Source organism: Odontesthes bonariensis, chromosome 13 (assembly GCF_027942865.1).
Source record: "Odontesthes bonariensis isolate fOdoBon6 chromosome 13, fOdoBon6.hap1, whole genome shotgun sequence".
Classification (NCBI taxonomy): domain Eukaryota; kingdom Metazoa; phylum Chordata; class Actinopteri; order Atheriniformes; family Atherinopsidae; genus Odontesthes; species Odontesthes bonariensis.
Window position 1 is genome coordinate 3,031,022 of NC_134518.1, and position 22,678 is coordinate 3,053,699.

General features: G+C 43.2%; 1 protein-coding gene across 1 annotated transcript in view; it reads right to left on the minus strand.

Annotated features, from left to right (window-relative positions):
* The window catches only part of LOC142397108 (ovomucoid-like), an 82,420-nt gene extending 60,039 nt beyond the window's left edge, over positions 1-22,381 (minus strand). Inside the window, exons 1-2 of the mRNA XM_075480465.1 lie at positions 22,319-22,381; positions 10,081-10,166 (exon numbers count right to left, since the gene is read on the minus strand). Coding sequence (XP_075336580.1) covers positions 10,081-10,166; positions 22,319-22,367 — 135 coding nt within the window. The 5' untranslated portion in view covers positions 22,368-22,381. The remainder of the gene's footprint in view (positions 1-10,080; positions 10,167-22,318) is intronic.
* Between the last annotated feature and the right edge of the window lie 297 nt (positions 22,382-22,678).

Genomic DNA, 22,678 nt, shown 5'->3' on the forward strand with positions numbered 1-22,678 from the left:
TACGTATGTAGATCGCCTCAAATCAAGAATAAAAGTCTCTTGGAGGTATGCTCTAAAACGTACAAGGAGGCGGCCATCTTGGGTCAAAGGGCAAATTTTGGCCATTTTTCAGATTTACACACCTCGCAGGAAAATTTTCACGCCCCAGGGATTTTGAGCTACAGACTTCATTTTTGGTCAGTATGCAGTTAAGGGATGGGGGCACAAAAGTTATCAGAAGACTTGAGTTTTTGAGCATGTTTAGGGGGCTTGGCCAAGCGGCGAACTTGACGTACTCGCCAGTGTAAACGAAACGCTATAACTTTCAAATGAAAAGTTTATTCTGCACCAAACTTGGTATGTGTCATCCATGTTGGATGGCCGACGATCCTACGTGGTCATATGCTGACGTCATCTAAGCCCCGCCCCCTCAGAACAGGAAGTCACTTTTTTTCATTGGAAAGCACCATCTCTGACCCCCTTCACCTAATCAACATGATCTTGTGTGAGAATACAGAAAACAAGTTGGTCTCACTTGCTTTAAAGCACCAACAGTTTTCAGTTGAAGGCGTGGCTATGGCGGCTTGGTGAAGTCAGACATCACGCCGTTACCATACGTTTGGCTCTAAATTCTACAGTTTTGAATCGAAACGCACCAAACTCACTGGGATCGATCCTAATCCGCCCCCCAACAGGTGTGCGGTCCAATATTTGATGGGCGTGGCCTAATGCCTCCACAGCGCCCCCTAGAACATCTAAAAACATCAGATCCAAGCCATGCTTTCACCGACAATCGTGAAACTCAGCACACCTGTGCGTCTTGTCAGGACCTACAAAATAGTGTGGGCGTGGCGAGAATGGCACATTCCAATCCCTCGCCGTTTGCATACGTTCGGCTCTAAATCTCACATGCATCATCCGATTTGCACCAAACTAGATATGAATGACCTTTGTTCACATCTAAAGAGCCCAATAGGATTATATTGGAGTGTGACTCCAGTGCGCCCCCTATATCATGTAAACTGCTATATCTCCTTGAGACATCATCCGATTTGCACCATATTTTTTGTGCATCATTACGGAGCAGCGCTTGACACGTTGGCGTGGTATGTTTCTGACGTCGCTAAACCCCGCCCCCACAAAACAGGAAGTGACGGTAACTCCTGTCAGGAAGGTGAGATATCGGTCCAACTTTGAACACGTGCCACTGGTGTCGTACTGACGTGGACTGAAAGCGATTTGAGAGATTCGTCGCACGCTCCGCCCAGTGGACGGGCGCGGGAGACGCGGGACGGCGTTGATGACCACGTCGGGGCGGCGGTGCCGGCGGTCAGGCGGTCGCAAGGCCGGAGCTGCGCTTGGCTGCGAGGGCCGTTATCACTGCTTGCAGTTCTTGTTTTTCTTATGATTCTTTTTCTTCTCCACGCGGAATCGCGAATGGGGAGGCCTGAACGTATTCGAAAACTCACCAAACTTTGCCCAAAATTGTCCCCCGCGTGAAATCACATGTTTTTAATGGAGTCGAAAGTGGGCGTCGCCAAACTGCTCTACAGCGCCACCTAACGTGAGATAGACCGAACCGTACGTCGTAGAGATCTGAAACTCGGTATGTATGTAGATCGCCTCAAATCAAGAACAAAAGTCTCTTGGAGGTATGCTCTAAAACGTACAAGGAGGCGGCCATTTTGGGTCAAAGGGCAAATTTTGGCCATTTTTCATATTTACACACCTCGCAGGAAAATTTTCACGCCCCAGGGATTTTGAGCTACGGACTTCATTTTTGGTCAGTATGCAGTTAAGGGATGGGGGCACAAAAGTTATCAGAAGACTTGAGTTTTTGAGCATGTTTAGGGGGCTTGGCCAAGCGGCGAACTTGGCGTACTCGCCAGTGTAAACGAAACGCTATATCTTTCACCTAAAAAGTTTAATCTGCACCAAACTTGGTATGACTCATCCATGTTGGATGCATGTCAATCCTATGTGGTCATATGCTGACGTCATCTAAGCCCCGCCCCCTCAGAACAGGAAGTCACTTTTTTTACTTGGAAAGCTCCATTTCTGGCCCCCTTCACCTAATCAACATGATCTTGTGTCAGAATACAGAAAACAAGTTGGTCTAACTTGCTTTAAAGCACCAAAAGTTTTCAGTTGAAGGCGTGGCTATGGCTGCTTGGTGAAGTCAGACATCACGCCGTTACCATACGTTTGGCTCTAAATTCTACAGTTTTGAGCCGAGATGCACCAAACTCACTGGGATCGATCCTAATCCGCCCCCCAACAGGTGTGCAGTAAAATATTTGATGGGCGTGGCCTATAGCCTCCACAGCGCCCCCTAGAACAACTAAAAACATCAGCCCCAAGCCATGCTTTCACCGACAATCATGAAACTCAGCACACCTGTGCGTCTTGTCAGGACCTACAAAATAGTGTGGGCGTGGCGAGAATGGCACATTCCAATCCCTCGCCGTTTGCATACGTTCGGCTCTAAATCTCACATGCATCATCCGATTTGCACCAAACTAGATATGAATGACCTTTGTTCACATCTAAAGAGCCCAATAGGATTATATTGGAGTGTGACTCCATTGCGCCCCCTAGATAATATAAACAGTTATATCTCCTTGAAACATCATCCGATCTGCACCATATTTTTTGTGCATCAATACGGAGCGGCGCTTGAAGTTGGCGTGCTATATGTCTGACGTCGCTAAACCCCGCCCCCACAAAACAGGAAGTGACGGTAACTCCTGTCTGGAAGGTGAGATATCGCTCCAACTTTGAACACGTGCCACTGGTGTCGTACTGACGTGGACTGAAGGCGATTTGGGAGATTTGTTGCACGCACCGCCCGGTTGACGGGCGCGGGAGACGCTTGACGGCGTCGATGACCACGTCGGGGCGGCGGTGCCGGTGGTCAGGCGGTCGCATGGCCGGAGCTGCGCTTGGCTGCGAGGGCCGTTATCACTGCTTGCAGTTCTTGTTAGGCCCGAGCAGCTAAGCGCTGCGAAGGCCTATTGTATCTGCAAGATTTCACTATTTTTATTCTTCTTATGATTCTTTTTCTTTTCCGCGCGGAATCGCGAATGGGGATGCCTGAACGTATTCGAAAACTCCCGAAACTTTACCCAAAATTGTCCCCCGCGTGAAATCACATGTTTTTAATGTACTCGAAAGTGGGCGTGGCCAAACTGCTCTACAGCGCCACCTAACGTGAGATAGCCCGAACCGTACGTCGTAGAGATCTGAAAATCGGTATGTACGTAGATCTTCTCAAATCAAGAACAAAAGTCTCTTGGAGGTATGCTCTAAAACGTACAAGGAGGCGGCCATTTTGGGTCAAAGGGCAAATTTTGGCCATTTTTCATATTTACACACCTCGCAGGAAAATTTTCACGCCCTAGGGATTTTGAGCTATGGCCTTCATCTTTGGTTGGTACGCAGTTAAGGGATGGGGGCACAAAAGTTATCAGAAGACTTGAGTTTTTGAGCATGTTTAGGGGGCTTGGCCAAGCGGCGAACTTGGCGTACTCGCCAGTGTAAACGAAACGCTATAACTTTCACCTAAAAAGTTCAATCTGCACCAAACTTGGTATGAGTCATCCATGTTGGATGCATGTCAATCCTATGTGGTCATATGCTGACGTCATCTAAGCCCCGCCCCCTCAGAACAGGAAGTCACTTTTTTTACTTGGAAAGCTCCATCCCTGGCCCCCTTCACCTAATCAACATGATCTTGTGTCAGAATACAGATAACAAGTTGGTCTCACTGGCTTTAAAGCACCAACAGTGTTCAGTTGAAGGCGTGGCTATGGCGACTTGGTGAAGTCAGACATCACGCCGTTACCATACGTTTGGCTCTAAATTCTACAGTTTTGAGCCGAGATGCACCAAACTCACTGGGATCGATCCTAATCCGCCCCCCAACAGGTGTGAGGTCCAATATTTGATGGGCGTGGCCTAATGCCTCCACAGCGCCCCCTAGAAAATCTAAAAACATCAGCCCCAAGCCATGCTTTGAACGACAATCATGAAACTCAGCACACCTGTGCGTCTCTTCAGGACCTACAAAATAGTGTGGGCGTGGCAGAATGTCACATTCCAATCCCTCGCCGTTTGCATACGTTCAGCTCTAAATCTCACATGCATCATCCGATTTGCACCAAACTAGATATGAATGACCTTTGTTAACATCTAAAGAGCCCAATAGGATTATATTGGAGTGTGACTCCAGTGCGCCCCCTAGATCATTTAAACAGCTATATCTCCTTGAGACATCATCCGATCTGCACCATATTTTTTCTGTATCATTACGCAGCGGCGCTTGACACGTTGGCGTGGTAAATTTCTGACGTCACTAAACCCCGCCCCCACAAAACAGGAAGTGGCGGTAACTCCTGTCTGGAAGGTGAGATATCGCTCCAACTTTGAACACGCGCCACTGGTGTCGTACTGTCGTGGACTGAAGAAGATTTGTGAGATTCGTTGCACGCTCCGCCCGATGGACGGGCGCGGGACACGCGTGACTGCGTCGATGACCACGTCGGGACGGCGGTGCCGGCAGTCAGGCGGTCGCAAGGCCGGAGCTGCGCTTGTTATTAGGCCCGAGCAGCTAAGCGCTGCGAAGGCCTATTGTATCTGCAAGATTTCACTATTTTTTTTTTTATTCTTCTTCTTATGATTCTTTTTCTTTTCCGCGCGGAATCGCGAATGGGGAGGCCTGAACGTATTCGAAAACTCACCAAACTTTGCCCAAAATTGTCCCCCGCGTGAAATCACATGTTTTTAATGGAGTCGAAAGTGGGCGTCGCCAAACTGCTCTACAGCGCCACCTAACGTGAGATAGCCCGAACCGTACGTCGTAGAGATCTGAAACTCGGTACGTATGTAGATCGCCTCAAATCAAGAACAAAAGTCTCTTGGAGGTATGCTCTAAAACGTACAAGGAAGCGGCCATCTTGGGTCAAAGGGCAAATTTTGGCCATTTTTCATATTTACACACCTCGCAGGAAAATTTTCACGCCCGAGGGATTTTGAGCTACGGACTTCATCTTTGGTCAATATGCAGTTAAGGGATGGGGGAACAAAAGTTATCAGAAGACTTGAGTTTTTGAGCATGTTTAGGGGGCTTGGCCAAGCGGCGAACTTGACGTACTCGCCAGTGTAAACGAAACGCTATAACTTTCAACTAAAAAGTTTATTCTGCACCAAACTTGGTATGAGTCATCCATGTTGGATGGCCGACGATCCTACGTGGTCATATGCTGACGTCATCTAAGCCCCGCCCCCTCAGAACAGGAAGTCACTTTTTTTACTTGGAAAGCTCCATTTCTGGCCCCCTTCACCTAATCAACATGATCTTGTGTCAGAATACAGATAACAAGTTGGTCTAACTTGCTTTAAAGCACCAACAGTTTTCAGTTGAAGGCGTGGCTATGGCTGTTTGGTGAAGTCAGACATCACGCCGTTACCATACGTTTGGCTCTAAATTCTACAGTTTTGAGCCGAGATGCACCAAACTCACTGGGATCGATCCTAATCCGCCCCCCAACAGGTGTGCAGTCCAATATTTGATGGGCGTGGCCTAATGCCTCCACAGCGCCCCCTAGAACAACTAAAAACATCAGCCCCAAGCCATGCTTTCACCGACAATCATGAAACTCAGCACACCTGTGCGTCTTGTCAGGACCTACAAAATAGTGTGGGCGTGGCGAGAATGGCACATTCCAATCCCTCGCCGTTTGCATACGTTCGGCTCTAAATCTCACATGCATCATCCGATTTGCACCAAACTAGATATGAATGACCTTTGTTAACATCTAAAGAGCCCGATAGGATTATATTGGAGTGTGACTCCACTGCGCCCCCTAGATCATTTAAACAGCTATATCTACTTGAGACATCATCCGATCTGCACCATATTTTTTCTGCATCATTACTGAGCGGCGCTTGACACGTTGGCCTGGTATATTTCTGACGTCACTAAACCCCGCCCCCACAAAACAGGAAGTGAAGGTAACTCCTGTCTGGAAGGTGAGATATTGCTCCAACTTTGAACACGTGCCACTGGTGTCGTACTGTCGTGGACTGAAGGCGATTTGGGAGATTCGTCGCACGCTCCGTCCGGTGGACCGGCGCGTGAGACGCGTGACGGCGTCGATGACCACGTCGGGTCGGCGGTGCAGGCGGTCAGGCGGTCGCAAGGCCGGAGCTGCGCTTGGCTGCGAGGGCCGTTATCACTGCTTGCAGTTCTTGTTCATCTTCTTTTTCTTCTCCACGCGGAATCGCGAATGGGGAGGCCTGAACGTATTCGAAAACTCCCGAAACTTTACCCAAAATTGTCCCCCGCGTGAAATCACATGTTTTTAATGTACTCGAAAGTGGGCGTCGCCAAACTGCTCTATAGCGCCACCTAACGTGAGATAGCCCGAACCGTACGTCGTAGAGATCTGAAACTCGGTATGTACGTAGATCGCCTCAAATCAAGAACAAAAGTCTCTTGGAGGTATGCTCTAAAACGTACAAGGAGGCGGCCATTTTGGGTCAAAGGGCAAATTTTGGCCATTTTTCATATTTACACACCTCGCAGGAAAATTTTCACGCCCCAGGGATTTTGAGCTACGGACTTCATCTTTGGTCAGTATGCAGTTAAGGGATGGGGGAACAAAAGTTATCAGAAGACTTGAGTTTTTGAGCATGTTTAGGGGGCTTGGCCAAGCGGCGAACTTGGCGTACTCGCCAGTGTAAACGAAACGCTATATCTTTCACCTAAAAAGTTCAATCTGCACCAAACTTGGTATGAGTCATCCATGTTGGATGCATGTCAATCCTATGTGGTCATATGCTGACGTCATCTAAGCCCCGCCCCCTCAGAACAGGAAGTCACTTTTTTTACTTGGAAAGCTCCAACCCTGGCCCCCTTCACCTAATCAACATGATCTTGTGTCAGAATACAGATAACAAGTTGGTCTCACTTGCTTTAAAGCACCAACAGTGTTCAGTTGAAGGCGTGGCTATGGCGACTTGGTGAAGTCAGACATCACGCCGTTACCATACGTTTGGCTCTAAATTCTACAGTTTTGAGCCGAGATGCACCAAACTCACTGGGATCGATCCTAATCCACCCCCCAACAGGTGTGAGGTCCAATATTTGATGGGCGTGGCCTAATGCCTCCACAGCGCCCCCTAGAACATCTAAAAACATCAGCCCCAAGCCATGCTTTGAACAACAATCATGAAACTCAGCACACCTGTGCGTCTTGTCAGGACCTACAAAATAGTGTGGGCGTGGCTTAATGGCACATTCCAATCCCTCGCCGTTTGCATACGTTCGGCTCTAAATCTCACACGCATCATCCGATTTGCACCAAACTAGATATGAATGACCTTTGTTAACCTATAAAGAGCCCAAAAGGATTATATTGTTGTGTGACTCCACTGCGCCCCCTAGATCATTTAAACAGCTATATCTCCTTGAGACATCATCCGATCTGCACCATATTTTTTCGGCATCATTACGGGGCAGCGCTTCACACGTTGGCGTGGTACATTTCTGACGTCACTAAACCCCACCCCCACAAAACAGGAAGTGACAGTAACTCCTGTCTGAAAGGTGAGATATTGCTCCAACTTTGAACACGTGCCACTGGTGTCGTACTGTCGTGGACTGAAGACGATTTGGGAGACTCGTCGCACTCTCCGCCCGGTTGACGGGCGCGGGAGACGCGTGACGGCGTCGGTGACCACGTCGGGGCGGCGGTGCCGGCGGTCAGGCGGTCGCAAGGCCGGAGCTGCGCTTGGCTGCGAGGGCCGTTATCACTGCTTGCAGTTCTTGTTCAATCTGTTTCTTTGTTCGGGTCTTTCTTTCTCGTCTCCGGGGTCTCACTGGGTTCTGGAGGGTCTCCTCCGGTCGTCCGCTGCATCGTTATCCACACGTCCTTCCGCTCTCTCCTGAGATTATGGGAAAAACTCCCAAACTCCGGCGAGCTCTTCTCTTCTGCTTAAACCATTTCTAAAAGTCTATGAGCAGCTGTTTTCTGCTCAAATCTTCTTCTGAAACTCTGGGTTGGAACCCTTCTGGAACAAGATCCAGGGCACCAGAGGGCAAGCGCAGACGCCTGAAGCGAGCCAGCAAGCACGAGCGCCAGCGGGGAAGAAGGCAAGAGAGAGAAGAGGCAAAAGAGGCTGTGTTTTCCGCGGTTCCGGGTTTTGACTCTCGGAGGCGGGGCTTACACTACTTTTTCAGCCAATGACATGCTTGAACTGTGTGCATGTCTCTGTAAGGTGATCTGTGCTAGGGGGATTTCTGGATTTAGACAAAGAACTGTGTGTTTCTCCATTACTCCCATCTCATAGAACATTTGTCTCGGTGATTCTGAAAACACCACATCTTGTTAAGATATGCAGATTAAAGATATAACATAGACTTGTAATACAAAGACATCAAAATAACACACATGATAAAGACAATTATGACTTTCAAAATTCAGGTGAATATCTATGAAATTGTGACATATGAATTGTGAATTACACAATGCTAATTTCTGTGTTAACAATGGGGACACTAAACAAATACCAAATAGATACCGAAGGGACATCGTTAGAAGTTACTAGCTGCATAATTGTCCATTTTACTGAGTCCTTTATATGTTCAACTAATCAACACTGCAGACCACTAGGGGGCAATGTGGTTCCATCAGGCAGGTTGGGCATTTTCCACCAAAATCAGTTCTTTGTCAATATTTAAGCCAGAATCGTACAAATTGTCTCTATATGCGTCTTGTGATCAAGCTGGAAACCTGAAAGAAATTGTACACGGTTATCAAACACATTTAATATAGTTTAAGATTTTGACTAACAGTGAGTCTTCTTAGTTCATGAGTAGCCATCTGGTCGGATTCCTGGTGAAAAGGGGTGTTAAAGTGTCAACTTTCGAGTTATGGTCTAGATAAGATAGTAAGTCTCCCACTTTTCCAAGAGTGAGTTCGACTCCCCAAAAGCTCTTAAGGGTGTTGTAAATTAGGCAGTTTCTGTCTCTTTTTCCTTTGTGGAAAGAAAATGAAGATCTGGTTTATATCCACATACGTAAACATCCCCCACAGGAATGTTGGTTTTGTCAAAGTTTGAAAAACTCTTAATCCACACGGCACTGTGACTGCTACAATGCTTCTCCGTCAATCCGTCTCCATGGTCACGGAGAGGCTGTTAAACCTTTCGAAGTTCTCCGCCGGGCTGTCGGATACGCAAGGCAGTTCACCTCCCGATCAGTAGGCGTCGCTACGGTAGACGACCCAATCTCGCGACGTCTATCATGAAAGTCGTTGATTGATTGTTCACCTTCCGGCTCCGTTCCACTCCTCACAGCGAACGATGGCGACCGAGAGAGAAAGACTGTTGTTGGAGTTGGAGCTTGTTGAAAATGAAATGCAAATAATTTTGATCAAATCTTGACCGGCACACAGTAAACTCTTTCAAAAATGGCGGTGTTGTTGTTCTGAGAGGAAGGAGCTAAACCGGAAAAGTGATTCCGGAAATGATGTTGTTAGCCGACCAATCACAATCCTTGCGGTCTAGATAGATAGGAATGTTGGCACACGCAAGAGACGGAGAGCGTCTCTGGGAGGGTCTCCGTCGACGGAGAGGGCTCTCTGTAGACGACCATAAATCAGCCGTTATTCCATCCAATGTGTGTGTTATTTTTTTCAGTAATATATTGGTTTCTAAACACTGGGAGCCCACTATACTAGAGGGGTACAGGTTTCATGGGACCAATGGTTGGCCTTACGTGTTTAGAGTGACCCTGGAGGGTAAAAACTTGTTTGGTGGGTTTGTATTAGTTATGGTTAGATTCAGAGTAAAGTTTAGGTTTAGGCATCACAATGTGATGAACAGGATACGGTACTTGGAAATGCATAATGTCAAGTATGAATAACCACAAAGATAGAAAAACAAGTTTGTTTGTGTCTGTAAAAACCTCAATGTGCAATGCACAATAAAACATTTAATGCAACTGTTCATTTGAACCATCAGTAAAACATTCTGCAAAACTGAAGACATGACTGTGTAGTGTATGATCCCCCAATTAACCCCACATTGGAGTCTCACCTCAGCCAGTGTCTCTTGATCTGCTGCTGCAACCATCTTTGTCTTATGGCTGTCTGGAGTTGAAAAGTCATCCTCCTGAGACAAGACTACACACACACACACACACACACGCACATTTGTACTTCTTTACTTTTAAACAGTCTCATTGATGCATTCAAATAAATCCTGATTAAATGTCTGGAGGACTGGAAAGACCTCTGTTGTCAAGAAAAGAGATAGTATGTATACATACAGTTTGTTCATGTGTACAAAACAAGACGGGAAGAGCATTTTTACTTTATTTTTTATTTCATTTAGTTTAAACAAGACTGGGTGAAAACATCCTGTGTGGCTGGGCAGTGCAAGGTCAATGTGTGCTTCTATTAACAATTTGGACCTGTTTCTTTTCATGGAGACATAGCTCCAGGAGTATCTATTGGACGGCAACGCTCTCGACAGAAACATCGGGAGCAGAAGCAAAAGCAAAGGTGGAGCATCGCAGTGCTTGTTAACAACAGATGGCGTCATACCGGACATGTCACTGTGAAGGAAAGGATCTGTACTTAAGACATTGACATCCATATTATCTACCAAAAGAGTTCACCTATGTTATTCTAGTCGTATATATTACCTGGCAGTGTCTGTGATGTCATCAACTCAGTCTTTTCCAGGCTACAACACCACACTACATTCATGGGGATGTCTGGAGAGAGAAGTCTCCCTCTCTGCTACACTGCCAACCTTTTAACCATTTGTCAATTTGTCAATTACAAGATCACAGGCTTTTTTTGAAAATGGATCAAACTGAAGCCTGGACAGAGCCAATAAGATGAACATGTTTTCAGATCAACATGCATGCATGATTCCGACCTGCCTGCAACTACGCAGACCTCACACCCTACCTGAAGCCTTCCTGTCCCACCTCCATTATGTCACCCTGCACTTCAGTCATGGATCTTAAATCATCATTAGAGAAAATTACAAAATTTGCTCTTTGGCTCCCTCTACAATTGTGGGATGTAGTGCTACTGTCGTCAAAAGATATCTTTGTCTGAACTCTATACATGCACAACTATATACTATGTCAAAAGACCTAGCAAGAAGTGAATTATTCTACATCATGTGCCCGTCTTAACCTAATACAGTTTAAGGTGGTACATAGGATGCACTTAAGCAAAACCAAATTGGCAAAATATTTTCCTGGTACTAGTGAGGGCTGTAATAGATGTACCTTTGTTCCATCACATCTTGCCCACACTTTTTGGACCTGTTCAAAGCTGTTTTTGGAAGAATTTTTTTAAAATCATGTCTGAAGTTTTAGAGACTGATATAAAACCTTGTCCACTTATTGCTATTTTTGGGGTGCCTCTGAACTACCCTACGTTCAGCGCACAAAAATTGAATGTACTATCATTCGCCTCTCTAATTGCCCGTAGACGTATCCTCCTACATTGGAAGTCACCAATTGCTCCAGGACTGCATACCTGGATAGAGGATGTGATGTTATTCTTAAAACTGGAAAAAATCATATTTTCTTTAAGAGGATCAGTTGAGGATTTTTTCACTACATGGCGGCCTTTCCTCTTTTATTTTGACAAAGTATCTGCAGTTTCCAACCCGTAATTTTTAGCTAGACTTGTAAAGTACTAGCCATAGATTAGAGCACATTATATAGACTATAAAATGCTTAGGTTTGCTTGGGTAAAAGTACAGACCAATGGGGGAGGGGAGGGTGGATGGGGTTTCTTTTCTTTTGTTCTTGTTTTGTGTGTTGTATGAAAAAGAAATGGAAATGAGAAATGGATATTGTAATTCCTTCTCCTGTGACACTGATTTTGGGTCTACTGATAATGTCCTAATAAACAAATTATTAAAAAAAAAAAAAAAGACCTAGCAAGAACAAAACTGCATTTTTTACACAATGTTTCAGCACTTATGTCATGTCATGATGAAAAATAGTTTTTAATAATTTTTTTTATGACAAAGGATGTATGCTTAAACTGATCAAGTTTCAGGGTGATATATTAAAATCTGTAGGAAAAAGGCCAAAATTGCACATAAAATCAGTTTTCAAATCAAGATGGCCGAAATCCTGTTTGATTTAGCCAATGGAGCCACACAAAGTAAAAGGGAGAAAGGGCCAAGCCATCCAGGTAGTCCCAAAGCTCTCCTTGGGGAGGAAAAAAACCTTGCCAAAATTGTTCCAGTTTATGTGTTTGACTTATCAAGAACCAACTCCTGTTGGAAACTCTTCCTTTACCCAACAAATATATTGATAAAAAAACTGGAGTTAGTCATGATACAGAGCAAAATGTACAAAAGTAAAATGTCTGCAGTATAAAAACATGTTTCATTAGTTTTATTACAGGAATCTGTCATGTTTGTGTTTGAAGGAAGAGGTTGTGTTGTCAGCAAGTAACTTATTTTAATGACTCCCATTCTCAACAACATACATGTGTTAATGCAGTCTAGCGCTACTCCGTTATATCGTACGGTAAGTTGACTTAAAACAAGTGTTGCCACCTAGCGGCCATAACATGCTCCTTTTTCTAAGGCAAAATGCATCCATAAACCCATTGCTGAAGAGGACCCAGCAGATGTGTCCATTATGATTGAGGGCAGGCAAGTGATCACTGGTTGTGGAACCAGAACCAAGGCTTGTGTACTATTGATGGGACTGATCGATGGCCTCAACCTCGAATATTCCAAAAAGCTCAAGTGCACCTTTGAAGTGTTCCAGAAAGTCTTTTTGGGGATTGATGACGCTAAATTGCGTCACAGCCTCAAAAGTAAGCTAATATAATAAAATGTTGGTATCCAAGTTTAAGCACAGCAAGTTTTTCTACACTGTAAGGACTTTTTGATTTGCAATTCCTGGAACTTAATGTGCTTCATATTTGTTTTGGTCCTTGCCAATGTTCTGTTCACCTGGTAAGCCAAATGTATCAACCTGGAACTGTTAAAAGACTGAAAATAAAAGACAATAGCCGCTTTCGGACAAAGTAGTTATAAGAACGCAGTTATCAGAACTGTCCTACTCGAATTTCGTTCTGATAACTGTCCTTCCCCAGCGGAACTGTTTCAGTCTCCATTCGCACATGAGTCGGGACCTGATAGGGACTGATGCGCCGCGCGCAGCCGTCCGTGTCAGTGACGTGTTACGTTAGCCGTTTAGCGCCACATTCAACAACAAAACAAAACAAAACAAAATTAAACCGGTAAAAGTTGATAAAACACCACAAAGAAGCTAATATGGAGAGCGGGGAGGCCACTGTGTTTTTTGGTCTGCATGATGGTGATATTAATCATGGACGATCACATCAGGCGTCTAATATCGAGGCTGGAAAAGCTCACAGAGAGAGTCAGGAGACGATACTTTTTCATTTCATGAAGGAAGAAAGGAGAGCAGAGCGCGGCAGACAAAGGAGACGAAGTGTAAGTTTAACTTATTAAACACCCGCCGGTTCTGTCTGTGTGGTATGAGGAAACATTTCAGCCGTGATAGCATGACATGGGGCGTAGCTACCGACCACCACACACCTACGTCAGATGCGTTCTATAGAACCATGAAAAGACCCGACCTCGGAGAAGGAGCTTAATGGTTATAGGAACTGAGGGCGATTGCCCCCAGTTCCTGTATGTCCGAACACGGGAGAAAACGGCCCCGCGGATTAAAAGGTCATTAGAACTGCCAAAGGTTCCTACAGTCCGAAAGCGGCTATTGTACTCTTAAACAATGGAGCAGCCTTCCATTCTTCATACATTTAAGCCACATATACTACTGGGAAATGATAGACTGAACGGTGATATTATAGACTAATTGGTTGAACGTGTTGTAAATTCACTACATTTAATAGTTTAGATACTGAAACCGTTTTGTTCTTTCGGAAAATTGCTTGGCTTAGTTTGGAATTGGATCTAATAATATATTACAATGTTCTGTGTTTGTATATTTTTGTACTTCCTTGCAGTATAACACTGGTTGGCCAGAGTGTACTGCTTTTGGATTAACCAAAGAATGTGAAAATACCTGTTTTTTGTTCAAACCAGTAATGACTGGCCCATTCAGTATGTAGTAACAAATTATGCATGCACATTTTGCAGTCACATCTAAAATGGATGCTTGACATGTGATGATGACTTTTCCTGACAAAATAAGAATTAAGAATGAGGATCTTTATGTTAGAATTGATAACAATCTAATATATATCTTTAGGGTCCATTCAGGAAGATGTTCACTAAACCAGATGTAACTTCTGTACGTATTGTGACTGAACAGTGGTTCATGCTTTAAGTTTAAACGTTTACCAAGTTTACAGAAGTACTTCAATTTCATAAGGGAATATAGTTGCACAGCAGCACACCTCTGTTCATTTATAATACAAAAGCACTGTATTGCTCTTGATAACGTTCTTTTAAACTGTATTTTAGATATAAAGTCATGGATGGCAGAGAATTTCTCACAGCTCAACCAGGGCAAGACTGAAGTTTTAATTATTGGTCCTGAAGACAAGAGAGAGATCATTTTACCCAAACTACAAAACTTTTAAATCTTCTCAACATCTAAAAAATCTGGGTGTTCTTTTTGACTCCGAGCTGAATTTTATCCAACATATTAGAAATGTAACAAAGACAGGATTTTATCATCTTAAAAATATTGCCAGAGTCCGCCCATTTCTCTCTCTGGCACGGAGGTGCTGATGCAGGCTTTTATTTCTAGTAAAATAGATTACTGTAATGCCCTGCTCTCTGTTCTTCCCAAAAAAAGTATTTATTACCTACAATTACTACAGAATTCAGCTGTGCTGACAAAGACCAGAGGGCAGGAACACATTACACCAGTTTTAAAATCGCTGCATTGGCTCCCCGTGCATTTCAGGATTGATTTTAACGTTCTTTTAGTTGTTCATAAATGTCTTAATGGTCTTGGGCCTTCTTATCTATCTGATCTGCTTTTAAATTATGACCCTGAGGTCCTCTGGTACCGGCCTTTTAGTTGTTCCTAAAGTTCGAACAAAAACTTATGGTGAGACGTCGTTCCACTATTATGGACCTCGTCTGTGGAACAGCCTGCCAGAGAAGCTCAGGGCTGCAGAGAATGTTTTTAAAAAGAGGCACAAGACCTACCTTTTTAGTTTAGCTTACTGCTGAATTTTATTTCATTTATTTATTATATATGTATTTATTTATTTATTTTTTTGTTTGTTTTGGTTTAGATTACTTTTATCTATTCATCCATTATTTTAAATATTTATTTCTTAATTATTTTATTATATACTTATTATACACTTATTTATCCAGTGTTTTTCCTCATGGGGATCTTCCACACGTGTGCCTACTCGGTCTGTGGGGTCATTGCTGTGGGGATGGCCCTGGTTCGGGGTGGCTGGGGGATCCTGCACCGCAGCCCTGGCTGGGGTGTGGATGCCGGCCTGCCCTGATCTGGGCGGTTCCCCGTGGTGGCGGCCTCTGTGGTCACTGGTGGGCTGGCTCCCGCTGTGGACAGATCCCAAAGATACCGTTTCCTCACTTCAGCGTCAAGCCAGATTTTAATGTTGATTGTTGGTGATATTGATGTTGCTCATGTTGGGGGTGGTGGGGGGGTGGTATGTGTGCAGTGTGGTTGTCAGTGTGATCTGTGTGAGTTTATGCATGAATTGACTTGATTATTGATTTTATTATGTAAAGCACTTTGTGCTGCTTTTTAGTATGAAAGGTGCTATATAAATAAAGTTTGATTTGATTTGATTAATTGTTTACAAGTTTAGCTTTCTTGAACAATCCTGTACGCACATTTTTTCCCTCCAGTTGTTAAAGAACTGTTTGTACAACAGATCCCTTTGTATTTCCATTTGGTAGATTAAATAATTATTGATACCAATATCTTTTTGTGTGTCTAAAATTTAATTGTATTCAATAGTACAAATTTAATTTATTTGAGCAATCACATATGTTAAAAAAAAAAAGTTAGAATTAAACCAATTAATTTCAGTAATAACATGCAAATAAATGGGTTAAACTTGAACTAATTTATGTCAGTAAATACATACGTAAAAAAAGGAGTTTAACTACTTTTTAAAGTGCTTTTTAGCTATTGAACTTGGGTAATTGGGTACTCACATGCTAGTTGAGTCTAAATTTTGTAATTAGATTTCTTTTTTAATTGATCCTGTCCTGCTGCACCTTTGATTGTCAGTATATTAATTTAGGTTATGTGTCTATTTTCACTTGCCAGCCTCCTCAATATGGCTGCTTCTACGACAACCTCCGAACTCACCAGTTGTGCAAAGAGCAGAGGTTAAATTGGGATATTTTGTTTGGGAGAGTTCTGTGGTTTTAGGGTTGAAATGGGTGCACTAGTCATGTTTGCAAAGTCTAAAAAAATTGACTAACTTAACTTGACTAACTTGACTAACAAACAAACAGGTTGACACAGCCCACTGGTATGCCAGCACAGTCTCAAAGCAAATCCTTCACAAGCCAGAAAACTTTGTATTTCTGCTGAGTTAGATTTTTTTTTTTACATTCTCTTTTTTGAGGTTTGAATATGTTATTCAACAGAACAAACACTAACAAGATGCTTCTCATTTTAAAAAGCAATCTAGAACAACTAGAATAGTAATCTGCAATATACATGCATTCATAAGAAAACGAAAACGATAAAATAAATTAGAATTTCTCAAACAATGAAAATCCATTCAACTCTTAAAACACACCATAATTTCCACACACACACATGGTCATCATATGCAATGCAGTGTGAAGGGTTTTGCTTGCTATTTCCCGTTGAGACTCATTGTTTTCTCTAACCCATTCTGTCAGCTTCAGTACCTCTCCCTGTAGGTAGACCACCTGGGATCAGTCCCACCACAGTTGGGCTGTCTGCGGTTTATATTATGGTGTTGGTGATGGAACTCAATTATATGTGTACAGGGAGTGGAGGACTGTCACAGCATGCAATATTGTGGCCCTCTGTGCTGAGTGTCAGAGTGATGTGGATCCGTCCTTACAATCTAAAGTCTGTCTGTTAAAAAGGCTTTTATCCACAGACAGATACTGTACTGTATGCAAAGGCCAGAGCCTGCTGGGTTAGATGTTAAAGGACTTCAGCCTTTGTACACTTGTCGTCTGCTCAATTAATTATGCCTCACTGCCCCTATGCAGCATTTTTTCCCCGGGGCAATGTTTGGTTAACTATCATGCCCATGAACTCTTCAACACATGTCAACTCATGGAGGAGTTGGGGACTGACCCACCAGTGTTTCAGTTGGAGGAAAACCCCTCTACCCGCTGAGACATTAAGAGATGTTTTGAAAGTGTGTTAGTTCTCACAGACTTCCAGGTTATTTAACTGTCCCCACTATGCACACCTAGCTTCAGTTTGTCATAATTAACCTATATATTCATTCATCCATCCATTTTCTATACCCGCTTCATCCAATGTAGGGTTGCGGGAGGGCGGGAGCCTATCCCAGCGGTCACTGGGTGAGACGAGGAGTCCGGTCCAGGGGCTGGACGGGTTACCAGTCCATCACAGGGCGACACAGAGACAAACAACCATGCACACTCACACTCACTCCTAAGGACAATTGATAGTCACTAACTGACCAGACATGCATGTTTGTGGGCGGTGGGAGGAAGCATACACGGGGAGAACATGCAAACTCCAAACAGAAAGGCCCCAGCAAGGATTCTAACCCAGGAATCCTGCTGCTGTGAGGCGACCGCAAAGACCAAAACTAAACTTGTTACAGACTGAAGCTGTGTTAATGTGTTATAAGGGTACTGCACCCCAGAACCTTTATTAATTAACCCAGGGCCCCCCAGGAGCGCTTAGAGGTGTACCCCGCCCGGTTGACATGTGCTGCTACCTGTGTATGAGTAAGTAAAGTCCGTTAACTGTTCAAAGAGTGTGTGCATTATTAGCCATCCAAGGTTATAACACTGGTGAAAAGGATTAAAACCGAATTAGGTCGAAGAAGAAGTTTCCGTGTAGTTTGAAAGCATGGCAACTGTTGGTTCACTTAGTGAATATGTCGAGTCGGACGGGGACTGGATTGAATACGCTCCAGTAGAGCCGAGATAGTTAAGGTATGCTCTGTAGCTAACTGCTAATCATTGCTAATTAACAGCTAAATGCTAAATCATTAGCACGAGTTTTAACTAAGTGGATTTAGGAGCTGTCCCGATGACCATGTAAACTGCTATTGTAAAGCTTATTATTAAAATTTTAACTATGTTGAGATAACGTTATTTACAATGTCATGGGTTGTTGCACTTATTGTTGATCCACTGATCCCAGGTTTGTTTGATTTTGTGATTATGCTACAACTACATCCTGTTGGTCAGAAGTAGGTAATGGTACAAACTCTTAGTGATGCCAAGAAACAATGCAGTCCCAAATGCATGAATAAAGTTACTGAATCTGCTGAGTTGTCATCCAGACTGTGATTTAACCAGTGGTGGACAGTACATTTACTTGAGAACTGTACTTAAGTACATTCTTTGAGTATCTGTACTTTGAGTATTTGTTTTTTTGGAAACTTATGACTTTCACTCCACTACATTTCAAAGACAAATATTGTACTTTCGACTCCACCAGGGGAGTTTTACCTGTTATTCTGTCGAGTTTAGTAAAGTGGGAGTTAATTAGCCAATGAAGCTGTCTTAGTTCGGTCAAAGATTTAAACTTGAGTGCTTTAACACCTGCCAACCCGCCAAATGCGGGTTAAAATTGAATTTGGCTGGTATAAATAAAAACTTACCAGCCATTTTGGCGGGTGATGAATTTTTTTTCCCATGGATGGCCTGAAGAAGAGACGTGCTTGTCGTCTCCTTAATCCACTTAAAGGTAGGGTAGGAGATCCTGGATTTTGAGTCCAGCGAAGCTGCATTTTGAAAATACACAGGTAAAAAGTCCCAACCCTTTTCTTCACTTTCCCCCCGAAGGCACGCCTCTAGAGTACATGAACGAGCACGAGCACGAAGGTGCACGAGCGCTGTTCTGACAGCAAGCATCGATCGTTGCCGTATTTAGTATTTAGTTTATGCTAACTATACGTTTAATAATGCTAGGTGCTAGCCAAGCTGGCTCTAGTTTAGCTTCCTGCCAAGCTTCTGGACGCGTAATTCGTTCACGGAGCAGGGTACGCGCACGGGGGAGGAGGGGGAGGGAGGAGCAGATTGCAGTTTGATAGACGGCATCAGTATCCAATCATCGTTAACGGTCCGTTCACAATGATTGGATACTGTTTCTCCTAGATTGTACGTTCTAGATGCCACTAAAACTTTTCATATTTGTGTCAAAACTTTTAATTAATTGGTTGCAATGGGGGTGTGAAGAGTATTTCAAGCAATATGTAAAAAAAAATGTTCCAGAAAAAGATCCCCTACCCCGCCTTTAACAACTAGGCAATGGTGCTGACAGCGAGGTCTTGTGTTCGTCAGCCGTGCCTGAGCGAGCTATTAGTCAAGCTAGTTTCTTTGGGCATTAAAAAAATGTACACAATGTTAAACTTATAACCCTACTAATGTTCTATATTTGATGATTAAGAACAACGCAGTGAAATGAAAATTCCTGAAAGAAATATGGAAATAAACTTCTTAAAAGGATAGTTTATCATACTGTAGAGGGAAAACTTAATATCTACTCACCCTGTGCTGATGTGTGGATGGGTGAAGATCTTCCAATCGCAAAACACTTCTGGAGTCTCAGCAGAAAACTGGATTTGGCTGCGAGGCTGTTTTCTGCCGAGACTACCAGAGTGTTTTGTGAACTGAAGATCTTCATCAAAGCAGAGTTGTAGTTTGCTGGCGGTAATGGACTCAACAGTAAACTTCTGCTCCATAGTGAATGTGTGGGGAGAAAAAAAAAGGCTCTCCTGTGTTTTGGGTGGGGATGTTTTAAATACTTTTTTTTTTTATTATTATTGCATTTTTATGCTGAAGTTTTTACAGGTGGTACAGACTTTTTGTAGCAGAGTGGTACAAAAAGTCTACATGTCAGTACATCATTAGGTGGTTTCATGGTTCTGTAAAAGCACTCAGAAAACCATACAGCAATGTACTGATATTAGAAAATGTACTTTGTACTTTTGAATACTTAAAGGGATAGGTCGCCTCTTTTGACATGAAGCTGTATGACATCCCATATTAGCAATATCATTTATGAACTTCTCAAAACAATATGCGTTCAAAAGAGTAATACATTTGCATCACAAAATTGTTCAAAAGAAAAAGTCAGACCTCACATCGCTTGGTACTTTTTTTTGCCTCCCTTCATATCAATGCGTTCAGCCACCTAGCGATAGCTGCACCTGTTACGGTGTTTGCTGCTCGGTCTGCACTTCGGTCTGCACGGGCTACACAGCAGGCAGTGATACGAAGGGAGAGAAATAGGGCCAAGCGATTGTGAGGTCTGAATTTTCTGGAGAACGATTTTGTGATGCAAATGTATTACTCTTTTGAACGCATATTGTTCTGAGAAGCAAAACGCTTTATTTTTGTTACCCCAGCCAACTAGCCGGACTACCTTCGTCAACGCCAAAACGAGGCTGGAACTCTGCTCACAGGACGCAGCAGGGGGTAAGAAGATGTTCATATATGATATTGCTAATATGGGATGTTATACAGCTTCATGTCAAAAGAGGCGAACTATCCCTTTAAGTATTTTTAAAAGTGAGTACTTCAGTGCTTTAACTTGAGTAAAATTAGATTTTAGATATAAATTAGATAAGATTTAACCATGGGTATCAATACTCAATACAGTACTGGAGTTGAGCACTTTGTCCACCACTGGATTTAACCAATTGCTGACTTATATTTTTTCCTTGTGGAACATATATCTTTTGACAGAATAAACCTTGTTCAATCTAGAGATAATAAAGATAATGGTTAGGGTCAGAAAACTATACAGTGTCACGAACTACACAATTGAATTCTCACTGGTTGCAGTTTCTGTTGCACGACACAACTCTATTTGACTGTTACGACCGGGTGCGGGCACGGAAAAAGGGAAGTAAATCTAAACCAGCTAATGTTGGCACAAGATAATTTTATTTATTTTTCAGTGATTAAGAAAGTACAATAACTAAAAACAGGGCTGAGGGATGTTAAAGAAAAGACCTAAGGGAAACAAAGTGCAACCTAGCAGTGAACAGAAACAGGCCAGACAGAAATAAAAATCAAATAAAGGAGTCTCCAATTAAAAAACTATGCTTAAGTGGGGTGGTCAGTGGCGTAGTGGGTTGTGCAGGTGCCCCATGTACAGAGGGGAAAAGTCCTCACTGTGGTTGGCCTTGGTTCGGATGGCCTTTACTGCGTGTCATTTCCCCCTCTCTGCCCCGTTTCCTGTCTCCCTGTCTTACTGTCCTATCCATTAAAGGCATAAAAAGCCCAAAACACTATGCTAAAGTCCCCAGCTTCATGGTACACTCAAGTTTTCAAACCACTCAAACTCAACTACAAGACACAAAGGTTGGCACACATCGCAGATACGATGAAGGAGGCATTCAGACTGTCCTGACCAGGAAACTGCTCTCCTGCAAATTAGTTGTCTGCAATCACGTATACAATCTGTTTACAGGATAGTGACCTTGGGTCCTTACACCGCCACAAAACAACTGCCTGCCAAAACATTGTCATCTCATCATTATTTAGCTTGGACTGTGAAACTGCTGCGTATTGAAGGTGTGAACATAATGGTCTGAGGTATGGAAACAAACTTGGCTCAAGGTCTCACAAAACCACAACTCTGAAAAAATTGTGTCATGGGTTACTTATTAACTACAACATTACAAACCCTCCCCCCACACATAAATTAGGTTTGTTTGAACATTAGCTTTTAGATCATAAAATTGCATGTAATGACTACTTTCTCTCATTGTTTTTTATTTGGCATTTTTGCACAAGGTGAAGTCAAGAAAGCCGGTCCTTTCTTAAAGTACTAGTTATGATAACTTGATCTCCACAAAAATAAGAAGTCCTGAAATCCTCTTTAAGTGTGAATAGCAACTTGCTTTTGCCGTGATTCGATTTTGACTCCAATGCTTTTTCATTCTGTCCAATTGGTCTTTTTTTTTTTAATTAAATCAAAGGTAGCATTCTGGAATATTCTGTTCCATCTTTTATGCACACATTTCTATTGAATTTTGAATTTCAGAAGGGTACACTAATTTAAAATACGAGACAAACATAAAACACAAACATAATTATGACTTGATAACTTGTGTTAATTATTCTAGGCAATTGATGAACTCACCAGAGATGAAGAGCAGCAGAAGAGAAAAGAGCAGCATAGTCTGCTTCATGTCTTCTGATCTGTGGACAGCAGGTGTGTGTTTCACACAACGTGTTCTCCTTTTATACACAGCCTGTCAACCAGCTGGAGCAGGGCTTTGATTGGCTGTGCTGCAAAGGCAAAGCCAGTCTCACCAATCATGTGAGCCACAAGATGACATCTGTGGATCAAATGAAGAACAGCATGGAAAAACAAATACTCAGTCCCAGGTGCAGGCTGGGAAGCCTGAACTGTGCACATGCCTGTAGCCCACCCAACCAACAGGTAAAGGTCACAGTGATTTGGACATGAATGAGAACAGTATTTACAGGTGAGTGTGAA